Here is a 13,456-nt window from a genome sequence, read left to right as displayed (position 1 = left end):
CGCGGGATGAGGGAATACAGTAATGTGAATAGATGGGAGAAGCTGGGGTTGTTCTCCTTAGAGCTGAGAAGGCTAAGAGGAGAGCTGATAGAGGTGTTCTAAATCATGAAGGATTTAGCTGGGGTAAATAAAGAGAAACGGTTTCCAATGGCTGTAGGGTTGATAACCAGAGGGCACAGATTCAAGGTGATTGGCAAAAGAACCAGAGACATGAAGAAAAACAATTTTTGTTTTTAAAAACGTAACAAGTGATTAGGATTTGGAATGCACTGACCGATAGGGCAATGGATACAGGATACAGATTCAATAGCAGCCTTCAAAAGGAAATTGGATAAATACTTGAAGGGAAACAATTGCAGGGATCTGAGGAAAGAGCAGGGGAGTGGGACTAACTGGATTGCTTTTTGTAAATGCCAGCACAGACTCAATGGGCCAAATGGCCTCCTTCTGTGCAGTTCTATTTTATGATTCTATTTTACGGTTCAATTCTATGAGTCTTTGAGACACAGTTAGGAGAGGTGACTAGAAGCTTGGCCTATAAGCTGGATTTTGAGATGACTTTTAGAGGACACAAGGGGAGAAGGGTGGAGGGGCTCCAGAGAGCAAGGTCATGAGGACTGAAGGTACCGACATCAGTTGTGTGACGGTGGGCTGGGGGAAGGAGGCCACGCATGGACAGTCAGGGAACCAAGAGGAAATGGGACTGGAGATGGTCACTGAGATAGGTAGGGACAAGGACGTGAAGAGTCTTTCTGCATTATGGCTACGGTTTTACATTTGAGGGAGAGTATGTAGCACAAGTAAGCCAGCTTAGTGATGGACAGGACAGGAGGTTGAAGCTCAGCACTGGGTGGAAAGAGACACCAAGCATCCCCTGCTCTTCGAATAGTGCCATGGGATCTTTTACATCCACCCGAGGGCAGACCAGGGCCTTGGTTAATCATCATCGACAGTCCCTCGAACGAGGATGACTTGCTTCCACGAGTTCACGGGTGTTTCGATGAAGGACCCGAACTCCAATTGAGAGGGTGGAAGATGTCTGTGCCTGGATTTTTTTTTAAACCTGTGGTGGCCGTTGCACACCAGCCACCACACGGGCTTGACAGTGGCAAGGATTAACCAAGACGACTGGAGACCTGCTCTGCTGCACAGTTTAACATCTCATCTGAAAGACAGCACCTCTGACAGTGCAGTGCTCCACTGGACTGTCAGCCTAGATTGACTGCTCAAGTCTCTAGAGCGGGACTTGAACCCACAACCTTCTGACTCAGGCAAGGGTGCTACTCACTGAGCCACAACTGACACGAGGGAGAAATAACAGCCTCAGTCTTCCCAATGTTCAACTGGAGGAAATTCTAACCCACCATCTAAAAGAATTCTTTAAGGAAGATTTCTACCTGGACGTTTTACATGGAGGGAAAGTGGAATTGAGAATTAGGGGCTCACCCTTTATTCACCAGTCGACTTTCCTTCTCTCCCCAGGTACAGGAGCTGATAAATCGATGTAGTGTTGGCCGGGATGTGGAAGGATCATTTTCTTTTCGGCCCAAAAATTTCCTAAGCCAGAAAAAAAAAAATGGAGGGATTTAAATTTTTTTTTAAATTGTCAAACTTTAAATAAGCGCCGTTTCAATTCTGCTGCACAGTCAAACCTCCGAAGCCAACACGAATACAAAAGCAAAATGCTGCGGATGCTGGAACTCTGTTTCTCTCCACCCTGGGGGATGCTTTAACTCTTGTTTCTCTCTGTGCAGATGCTGCCTGACCTGTTGAGTATTTCCAGTATTTTCGGCTTTGAATTTCAGAAACTGATAAGTTTTTTTTTTAAAAACCTGTTCGGTTTTAGAAAGACGGCATCAAACTTTCTTACTTGAACCCAATCTGCCGTGCAAGGGTCAGAATTGTGATGTTCGTGAAATACAAAACAAAAAACAAAACTAACACTGCACGAAGGTGCGCGCAGGTTTTGATGCAGCTGAACATTGTTGCAGACTGGTTTTGAAAAGGATCTTAAGATAAGCTACACCCTCTTGGGCATAGCAATTTACTATGCTGGGATGTACGCCAGGCCATTTCACCATGGGGTGGGTTTTAAACTTTTCCTTCTGGGCGTTAAACAGGTGGTGGTAGCTTGACCACCTGACGTCCGCCCCGCCCGGTGTTTTTACCAGGCGCAAGAGTCTCACGGGCATTCGCTGAACAGAGGTTGGGCAAATAGCGGATGGCCTTTTCCTGGGGATGCGTTGGACCAGTCAAGAGAATTCTTCACAGATTGCAAGTTCCGGGATTTAGTGCATGCTAATTGGAACCAAAATGCAAATTGAAGTAGTCAGTGGAGCTAGCTTTTTTTTTTAAACTCAGAAGTTAATAGAGCTTTGAAGATGAGTTTTAATGGGTTGAGCATCTTCTCCATTGGACAGTGCCTTCAGCAGAAATGTGCCTGTATATTGCATTCAGTGCAAATTTGCCTAAACGTACGCACCTCGTTCTTGCCCGTATGGGCCGCAAATTATGGCCCAAAATCTACCCCATAAGTAAATACAAGTTATTCCAACCTTATACAGATCTTCCATAGAAACATAGAAAATACGAGCAGCAGGCGGCCATTCGGCCCTTTGAGTCTGCTCCGCCATTCAATATGATCATGGCTGATCCTCTATCTCTCCACCATATTCACGCTTTTTCCCCATACCACTTGCTGCCTTGTGTCTAGAAATTTCTCTCTCTCCCTCTTAAATATATTCAGTGACTTAGCCTCCACAGCCTTCTGTGGTAGAGAATTCCATAGGTTGACCACCCTCTGAGTGAAAACATTTCTCCTCATCTCGGTCCTAAATTTCCTACCCCGTATCCCCTGAGACTGTGACCCCTTGTTCTAGACTTCCCAGCCAGGGGAAACATCCTCCCCGCATCCAATCTGTCCAACCCAGTTTCAATGAGATCCCCTCTCATTCTTCTAAACACTAGTGAATACAGGCCTAGTCGACCCAATCTCTCCTCATACGACAGTCCTGCCATCCCAGGAATCAGTTTGGTGAACCTTCGCTACACTCCCTCTATGACAAGTATATCCTTTCTTAGGTAAGGAGACCAAAACTGCACACAATACTCCAGGTGTGGTCTCACCAATGCCCTGTATAATCAATAGAGGCCATATTCAGAATAATGGCTTGCTGTTTTGATCACCTATTCAATGCGTGGCTGTTATTTTTCCTGTTAATCAGCTAATTTAATTTGAGTGTACAGCACAAATTAAAAATCAGTCATGGAGCAACAGTGTGGATGACTCATCAACTTACGTGACCGTATTAAACATCTACCTCCTCCATTTCCACTGCACTAACTCAGATAGCTAGACAAGCTGCCTCCCGACACTAGTGCCAATTTAGTCCACATTTTGTATTGAGTTAGTCAGAGGGAGGTCCAATGTGAGCAAGGCATGCTACAAGAGATTCTAAGCCATTTTTCCGTTCAGATGGCCCTAAACTAGAATCATAGAATTGACAAAGAAAAAGGCCATTCGACTCAACTGGACTACGCCAGTGTTTATGCTCCACACGAGCCTCCTCCGCCCTATTTCATCTAACCCCATCTGCATAACTTTCTAGCTCATGTATTTATCCAGTTGCCCCTTAAATGTATCTATACTATTCGCCTCAACCACTCCCTGTGCTAGCAAGTTCCACTTTCTCACCACTCCGAGTAAAGACATTATACGAAGTCATATTGTAATGAGTAACAGCATCCCATTTAATCTGAGCAAGCTGGCTGGTCGGTCTGAGCATAGCAAATAACATTGACCTAAAAAGAGAGCTCTTGCTTAAACCATGTTCACTTTTGGAAGGATAACAACCTGAAAGGAATGGACTACCTGAAAGGGTGGTGGAAGCAGAATCAATAGCAACTTTCAAGTGGAATTGGATACATACTAGAAAAGGAGAAATTTGCAGGGCTATGGGTAAGGAACAGAGAAGTGGGACTAACTGGGAGCTCTTTAAAAGAGCCGGCACAGGCACGATGAGCTGAATGAGCTCCTGTGTTGTATGATCCTATAAATAGCACAATGACTACAGCGCCACACCCCAGGCCAGTACACGTGTACAAGATGGATGACCTACCAACTGCTCATCTTTCTCGTAAGCTTGCCGTGAAACTTGTCTCGATCTCCTTCGGACATTCTTCTTCCTTCTTCAACCTCCTTCAGCTTCAGCTATTTGTAAATCATATGCACTTTATTCAACTTCAGAAAATAATGTGTTACCATCAATTTAAAGAGCCGAAGTGGCGGGGGGGGGGGGGGGGGGGGGGGGTGGTACACGGCTTCATCATGCAGCAGGCACCCCCCCTCCACACCCCCCCACCCCTCATTTCAATCCAAAGACCTGCCAAAGGCTGAATGTCCAATATGGGCCATGACACCAGCTAGTTACTGAGCAGGAGCCAGGCACCTCTCCAGCAGGATGTCTTCTCCTAGTCACCCCCCAATTACAATAAATTAAACTTAATAGTGACTGGTTTCTTCAGGGGTAGTTAATATTCTTAGAAATCCCCTGCCCCCCGCCCAATTTTATCATTCCCTTGTAAGTTATATTCAATATTTGAGCAAATGATCCCACACATGTAAATTTGCTGAAAAATTAATTTTCGGGATATGGGTCGCTGGCAAGGCCAGCATTTCTTTGGCCATTCGTAGTTACCCTGGAGGTGGTGGTAACGATTTGATACGCCATAGTGGGTTACTAGGCCACTTCAGGGGGCAGTTAACAGTCTATCTGAGGGGTTGGGGTATCAGCCAGACTGGGTAAGGACAGCAAGTTTTCTTTGCTAATGGTCATTAGGGAACCAGTTGGGTTTTTAAACCACAATCCAACAGCTTCATAACTTTACGGACACAAGCTTTTTAGTTCCAGATTTATTTATTTGACCATGAATTCATATTCTTAAACAAATTTAAATTCACGTTCTCTGGATTATTAGTCTAGGCCTCTAGATTATGAATCCAGTAACAACCACTACACTACTATACCCATACATACATAGTAAACAGTGATAGAAATAGAAACAGCAGTCTGGGTCAGAAAATGAATAATGCGGATCCCTCAACTCCATGCATAAATTCAGCCCACCAGTGTTAATAAATTTAAAAGATGTATTTTGAAGAAAAACTACGGTCGGAATTTTCTGTAGCTGGGTAGGTCGGGTGTGGGCAGTCCGGGTCGTGACCCCGTTCCTCACGCCATACCGCTCCGGAGAATGACTTTCCGTTAATGGGGTCCATTGAGGCCGCCCTGCGTGTTACCCGGCCCAATTGAATGGTGCGGGTCTGATGTCAGCGATGACACATTTTCAGCCGGGATATTTAAAGGGGCTACGGCCACATTGCATTTGTAGGTTCATCGAGGATACTGCAGGCAGCAAACTGCACCATGGGACTGCAGTGCCATGACTGAACTGAGACAGAGGGCTGCACCCAGGCTCTCTGATGACTCCCTCCATATGCTGGTGATAGCGAGAGCATGCAGGGAGGTCTTCTTCCCTTATAACGGGCGGAAGAGACCTCCCCAGGAAAGAAAAGGAGCCTGGATCCAAATAGCAGAGGAGGTCAACAGCAGTGATGTGGCCAGGAGGACCTGGGTGAGGTGCTGCAAACATTTCATTAGATCAGGAAAGGAGAAGGCAAAGCCACATTCAACTTCATCCTGCTGCCCTTCTCATCACATCCTCATCACTCTGCCTTTCCAAGCCTGCTCCTGCACATCCTTACTCACACCAACCCATCCCTCCCTCTCCATCTATCTACATTATCACATTTCCATCAGACTAGCCACCCCTCACACTCATCCTAATGCAATCATACCAACTAACATGTATTGCCACCCACTCCATCATAGTCACCCTCTACAGATGTAACCCATTCATTCCTTGAACCCATTCCATCGCTCTCACTCAATCTTCTCTTCTTTCCCTCCTTGCAGGAAAAGAGCCCACAATAAGAGGGAGAACACCGGAGGTGGCCCTCCCCTCCATCAATGGCCACCCCAACATCAGCAGAGGAGGCCGCCTTGGAAGACTCTGCAGTCACCGAGCAGCGGGAGGTGGGAGACGGAGAGGGGGAGAGAGGGAGACATCCCAGCAATGTGGTGACAGAATTACATATCATACAGCTACATGGCATACAGCAGTCATTCATATGGGGGCTGGTGTCAGCTGACAGTGAATGGCCATCATGTGTTTAATGGTAGCTGTACCCATTCTTCATATGACGTATCTAACTCATGTCTTTACTTTCCCACAGGTCCGTCGAGCACCCCCCCCCCCTCCCCTGGAGGAAGAGGATGACGACTCCTCAGAGCAGCCTCCAGCTTCTGAAGGCGCACCATCACAAAACCCAAGCACACTGAGCACCAGCGCAGATACCCACACCTCGGTGGGTGCCACGTGAGATAGGAGTAGTGTTGTCACTTGGTGTCTCAACTCACAAGTGAAGAGCAGGTGGTGGAGACAGGGACAGCAGTGGAGACTCCTCACCGGAGGTCACAGGATATTCCCAGCTCTGCTCAGCTGCTGGCAGACACTGAGCCTCAGGGGCCATCCAGAAAGAGGACGATCCTGGAGGGACAGCAAGACGTGCAGGGGGCTCTGACAGGTTTTGTGACCGCGATGTCTGCAAGTGTTCAGAGAATGGAGGAGTCCCTCTCCAACATGAGCACCACCGTGTCGCAGGCGATGGCAACTGTAGGCTCCTCCATGGAAAGGATGGCCACCTGCACGGAGCAGGTAATGCGCCACTCACAGGAGCACATGGTCTCTATGGAGAATAGATGGCAGAGGCGCATGGGACATCCTCTCTAGGAGGGGTGTTAAGTGGGTCCGCAAGGCCCCGCTGCTGTGCCGCAAGGTGCTCTCCAGCTCCTTGCGATCAGGGAAATGTGGGTGGCCCATGAGAGGGATGATGGTGACAGCGGACATTGAAGTGGGGGCTCCTCTCAAATGCTCCCACTTCTCCCCCATTGCCTTCCCTCAGTCAGAGCCTCAGATCCCAATGGCTGAGTCGGCCCCTGCACAGTCGTAGGAGGAGCAGACTTTAGCGGGCCCCTCACAGGCTCCAAAATCCAGAGGACATCCGCCAAAAGGGTCTGTGCAGTCACAGCCGGAAAGTGAACAGGCTGCCTCTATCTCCACTGTAGCCACAGGGGTCACACCTCGTAGAAGCATGCGGAAGATAAAGATCAAGCAAAAGTTGAGTTGGTGGGCAGGTTTTAGGCTGGGCAGTGAATTGGTGGTAATTCATGGAAGCAGCTCTGCCTGGTTTCCCATTCCTGATGGAGTCTTGCAGCAACCCGTGTTGGGACCATTGCTCTTCATCTCTACCAGTGACTTGGATAAAAGTGTCAAAGGGAACAATTCTCAGGTTTGCTGATGACAAGGATGAGTTTTGAATGTAGATAAAATCCATAGGGCACAGGCTAATCTAGATATAGAATGGGCCAGTGCTTGGCAGAGGCCCTTGAAAGTGGATCAATGCTTTGGATAATTCCAGGTATGTGTATACCATGCAGGGTTACCTGCATAAGGTTGTAGAGCAGAGGGGGCCGAGAGCACCATGGTTCAGAAAGTATTAACGGTCCACAGCCAGTGATGGGAGGCTGTATGGAAAATAAATACGATGTTAGGGTGGTATAGTTAGGATAGTTCAAATATGATACTTCACTCCTCTAGAATACTGTTATCTGATTTTGTATCCCTCACATGGGGGTGGGCTATAACACACCCTGGAGAAGGCCAAGAGGGCGGCAACCAGAACGGTAACAAGTTTGAGGGCTCTGCGCTAACCAGGATAGGCTCAGGGCTTTTTTCATTTGGAGAAGTGTAGACTTGAAGGTGATACATTTGAGGTTTTGATCCAGTGTGTGTGGAGAGGTTACTAGAGGTAGATAGGGGCAGGGAGACTCTGAGGTATCAGCATTAAATATGGAAACGCACAAGTTAGGTTAGACGCCAGGAAGTATTTATTTTCATCGAGAGTCATCGACATCTGGAATAGATCATCAAAATGTGTGGCAAGTATGAGATCACTGCAGTCCTTTAACAGGGAGTTGGACAAGTTCCTGCATGTTCAAGCAATAGAAGGTAGCCAAGGGTTAGCTGTAATTATTGATATCAATTACTGGCATCTCCTGGAACAACTTGATCTTCAGGGGTTGGAGAGGAACTTCAAGAATTTTCTTTTCCTGAAATTGGCCCAAAGTTTCTTTTTGTGTGTCGCAGGAGTTTGTATGACTGGGTGGGGAGGGGAGGCAGGTGATGGTGCAAGTCTGGATGGACCAGTTGTTCGTCCTGTCCTTTTTGTGCATTCATATCTCCCCCTATAGCCTCCCAACGTTCATTGTCCTGGGTCACACAAGTGCTAGGCAATGACTATCTTCAACAAGCAAGAGTCTACCCAACGCCCCTGCAATTCAGTGACATTACCATCAATATCCTGGGGGTCACCATTGACCAGAAACTTAATCGGACCAACCACAAATACTGTGGCAACAAGAGCAGGTCAGAGGTTGGGTATTCTGCAGCAAGTGTCTCACCTCCTGACTCCCCAAAGCCTTTCCACCATCTACAAGGCACAAGTCAGGAGTGTGATGGAATACTCTCCATTTGCCTGGATGAGTGCAACTCCAACAATACTCAAGAAGCTCAACACCATTCAGATCAAAGCAGCCCGCTTGATTGGCACCCCATCCACCACCTTCAACATTCACTCCCTCCACCACCGACGTACCATGGCTGCAGTGTGTACCATCTATAAGATGCACTACAGCAACTCGCCAAGGCTTCTTCGGCAGCACCTCCCAAACCCACGACCTCTACCACCTAGAAGGACAAGGGCAGCAGGCGCACATGGGAGCACCACCACCTCCACGTTCCCCTCCAAATCACACACAATCCTGACTTGGAAGTATATCGCCATTCCTTCATCGACGCTGGGTCAACATCCTGGAACTCCCTCTCCAACAGCACTGTGGGAGTACCCTCACCACATTGATTGCAGCAGTTCAAGGGCAATTAGGGATGGGCAATAAATGCTGGCCTTGCCAGCGACACCCACATCCCATCAACGAATAAAAGAAACCCACAAGAATGCTCATTTGGAAGAGTTACCAGCAGGCTGTGAATACCCAACTATAAGCTTATTCACATTCAGCTAAGGAGAGCAGAGGGGGAGTGCGGGGTGTGGAGTGGGGAAGGAACAGACCATGTTCCCAAACCTACTGAATGTCTAAGTCACAGTGACCTCACGTTATAATAGAAAGCAAGCTGGTATGTAATCGACTGCATGTTGTCACTTAGCTTTGCACTGGGTATGTCACAAGTACTTAATCCTTCTGTGATAACATCGCACCAAGTATTTCCAGGCATTCTGGCAGCCAACTCTTAAACACAACTGCCTAAACTCCACAGCATACATCACATATTTAAAAAACTTCACAAATAGGAGCAATTTCAAGCCAGTAAATACTAACTCTCCAGATGAGTTATAAACTGCACGGTTTGCAATGTCATCCAAATAAGTTCAATGCTGTTGTGCCTATTTTATCCCCTTGTGCAACTTGTGCTTTCATTTGCACACATCTATTGCACAACCACAAATTAAAAAAGGTGAAGATTTTAACAATCCTCTCCAACCCCCAGTTCTGAAGCTGCTGCCCTCCCCCATTGCCGACTCGATCAATAATGGACAGACATCCATGCTGCGGAAGTCTTACCAAGTCAAACTGTGTTCCTGGAGTGCTTCTTGGGATTGCCGCAATGCTGACTCTTCGCTGGGAACCCTTTAACGAAAGAGAACCGGCAGGGGGTGGAGGTGGGAGAAAGAGAAGGTTGTACTTAACATTGGCAGGTTTGCAACATTTTATACTGAATATTCATTTCTAGAGGTGAAAGAGTTATAGGTGCTAACATTCAAGGAGAAGCAATCCAACTCCCCAACCAGATTCTGCATCAATATAGAGAACCATCAGCTTCAGGACAGAAGAGGGCGAAGATAGAGGGAGGGTGTGCACCAGAGGGAGAGGTAGAGGGAGGGTAGGATGTGTGACACAGGGGACATGGAGGCAGGAAGGGTATGCGACAGGGCGAGATGGAGGAGTGGGGGTGGGGGCGAGCAGAGAGGGCAAGATAGAAAGTGGATGAGCGACAGAGAGCAAAATGGAGGAAGAGCTGGAGAGAGGGGGCAAGATGGAGAAGGCGAGCGATAATGGGTGGGTGACAGAAGGAGAGATGGAGAAAGAATGAAGCGGGAGAGAGAGAGAAGGTGAGAGAGAACAAGAGAGAAACATATTGCATTTATATAGCACCTTTCATGTCCTCAGGATGTGCCAAAGCACTTTCCAGTCAATTATATATTTTTTTAATGTAGGGAAGGTGGCAGCCAGTTTGCACACAGCAAGGTCCCAGAAACAGCAATGAAATAACTGACCAGTTAATCCGTTTCAGAGATGTTGACTGAGGCTGACTGAGGGCTAAGTGTGGGCCTGGGCATTGGGAGGCCTCCACTGTTCTTTGAATAGTGTCATGGGATAATTAACATCCATCTGCACAGGCAGCCTTAGTTTAGTGAATCATCTGAAAGACAGCACACCTCAGCCTAGATTATGTACTGAAGTCTCGGAGATGGTGTAATAGAATCTCAAGCAGCGATTGACCCAATCCTATAAAAGGTGCATTTCAGAATCTCAACATCTAAATCAGAGTACTTTGTGGGCACTACATAACACAGGTTCTTCACTTCCTCTTAACCAGACTATAACCACCACTTCCTTCAATACCCATGCCAAGCTTCTCATTTGCCTGGGCCTTCTCTGTCCACTCTGAAGTGCTCCATAAAAAAAATTTGCACAGCAAACATAAAACAACAACAAAGAAGCAATAGTTGAAGCTTCAAACAAAATTTGAGTAAAACTAAATTAGGAGCCAAGGCAACAGAAATTCTAGGACAAGCGACTGGGGAGCAAAATGAAATTAAAAGAAGCGACTCAAAAATAAATAAGGAAAGATAGTCACTTTACAACTTCTGTAAACCAACTTAGAAAAATGTCTGGGATTTATAGACGTTACAATTTGTGCAATCAAAATCTGCAGGAACAGTAGAACACCCGTTTCAATGGGAGTGAATTTCCACAGGGATTCTCCCGCGCATCCAGCGTAACTGGTGCAGAGCCTGAAAGTGCAGGAAGAATGGAGGAAACTGTTGTGTATGCATAACTGTTAAACTGAGTACTGTTTAACTCCAAAAGGTATGACCTTGGCTCTGCTTTATTAAGGCCCAGTGACTGGTATACAAAATGGCTGGCCTTTTATACTTGGGCTGCATACACGTGCGTGCAGCCCAATGGCCTCCAACAGCGACGCCATCTAGTGGCTAGTGATCCCTAAAGTACATACATGACAGAAACGTTTCTTTACGTTGCAAGTGACTGCGCCTCAAAAGGACTTAGACTGCTGCGAAGCGCTCTGGGATGGGCTGAAGCTGTGAAAAGTGCTACAGAAATGAAAGTGAGTTTGTTCTTTAAGAGCATTTGTTATGTTTTTCCCCCGGGGTCTCTGCAGCTCCTCTTAAGGATAAGGGATAAGCCATTTAGGACTGAGATGAGGAGAAGCTTCTTCACTCAGAGTTGTTAACCTGTGGAATTCCCTACCGCAGAGAGTTGTTGCCAGTTCATTGGATATATTCAAGAGAGTTAGATATGGCCCTTACGGCTAGGGGGATCAAGAGGTATGGAGAGAAGCAGGAAAGAGGTACTGAGGTGAAGGATCAGCCATGATCTTATTGAATGGTGGTGCAGGCTCGAAGGGCATAATGGCCTGCTCCTGCACCTATTTTCTATGTTTCTATAGTTATAGTGGAAGATTGAAATACCTTTTAGCTACACAGTTAAATAAGCCATTTGTACCCACCCAAAGGGAAGAATCATTCTCCAACTTTTATGATGAAATCTCCCCCAGAAAAATTCCCAACCGTGCCCATTTCAATATTGACGCCCCGTGTCAATATTTTCAAACGTTCGTGGCCGAGGATAGTTGCCTCAGCAGCCATACAGATCATGAAATGGCCAGCATTTCCTGTCTACCAATTTCCCGATGCAGGAAAGAGCTGCAGGACTATGGGGAAAGAACGGGTGGAGTGGGATTGACTAGATAGCTCTTGCAAAGAGCCAGCACGGACAGGATGGGCCGAAAGACCGACTGTGCTGCAAGATTCTACGCTTCATCCAGCCGTCGAGCCTCCTTCCTGGCCACGTGCATCGGCAAAGCTCGACCCTGGCACACGTCTCAATCCTCATTTATGCTACAATGGTGTAGGAGGCCAATATTTGAATACTTACTTTGCCAGGAGTCTGTGAAGTGGGGAACTTTTTAATTCGCAGCTCATCTAAAAATGAAAAATACTGTAATTCAACAAATGCCAATTTCTGAAGATTTTCATTAAAATGACTATACCACAGAATATAAAACTAAACTTTGTACCATAGCATTAGATTCCTGTAGCTCACATTTGCATTATTGTTGCAAAGGATGAATTTCATAAACTGAAATTTTGATCTACTCTCGAATCACATGTTTATGAGGTGGTTTATCAGTTCTCAAGGCAACTGGGTAGTAGTTAGAATGAGGGGGGTTACTGTACTAGAGTTTATAAAACTGTCCTATACAATGAATGTCTGCTTATTGTATACACTTCTCAATTTCCCCACTGTATTATAAAACAGACATCATATGCATGGGAACACCATCACCTCCAATTCACACATCATTCAGATTTGGACATATATTGCCGTTCCTTCATCGTCGCAGGGCCAAAATTCACCACCACCTACTGGCAATAGGGATGGGCAATAAATGTCGGTCTCGCCAGTGATGCCCACATCCTGTGAATTAATATTTTTTTTTAATCCTTTCCAATGAACTTGCTGGTTAGTAAATCACTCTTGGTTGTATTGCACATTGAATTTCTGTGATTTGTTTGTTCCATGTACAAGTAAACCTCTTTAGTTTGGAAACCCATCAGATTTTCTATTTTGAAAAAAAATAAACAACCCTAGTTAATCTATACACGTGTTTCTCAATCCGAGTTGACAAATGAAAACCAAAAATTACATTTCCATTTTTCTCGTGCCAATCTAAATCACCTGTGTACAGCATCCCCCTCCTCAAAATCAAACAACTTCATCAAAATGGCAACTATCCACTCGGATACTTGTGTCATCCAACATCCCACATCCTCTGACAGATACGTCGCCGGGCTCCACAGACAGAGAGACAGACATCGCCGGGCTCCACAGACAGAGAGACAGACATCGCCGGGCTCCACAGACAGAGAGACAGACATCGCCGGGCTCCACAGAGAGAGAGACAGACGTCGCCGGGCTCCACAGACAGAGAGACAGACATCGCCGGGCTC

General features: G+C 46.5%; 1 protein-coding gene across 1 annotated transcript in view; it reads right to left on the bottom strand.

Moving 5' to 3' along the window:
• lrmp (lymphoid-restricted membrane protein) overlaps positions 1–13,456 on the bottom strand; it is a 165,995-nt gene that overhangs the window by 4,562 nt on the left and 147,977 nt on the right. The window contains exons 33-36 of the mRNA XM_070896766.1: positions 12,381–12,427; positions 9,762–9,827; positions 4,119–4,210; positions 1,447–1,557 (exon numbers count right to left, since the gene is read on the bottom strand). Of these exons, the coding sequence (XP_070752867.1) occupies positions 1,447–1,557; positions 4,119–4,210; positions 9,762–9,827; positions 12,381–12,427 (316 nt within the window). The remainder of the gene's footprint in view (positions 1–1,446; positions 1,558–4,118; positions 4,211–9,761; positions 9,828–12,380; positions 12,428–13,456) is intronic.

Source organism: Pristiophorus japonicus, chromosome 13, assembly GCF_044704955.1.
Source record: "Pristiophorus japonicus isolate sPriJap1 chromosome 13, sPriJap1.hap1, whole genome shotgun sequence".
Classification (NCBI taxonomy): Eukaryota; Metazoa; Chordata; class Chondrichthyes; family Pristiophoridae; genus Pristiophorus; species Pristiophorus japonicus.
This window is presented reverse-complemented; position numbering and strand designations above follow the sequence as displayed.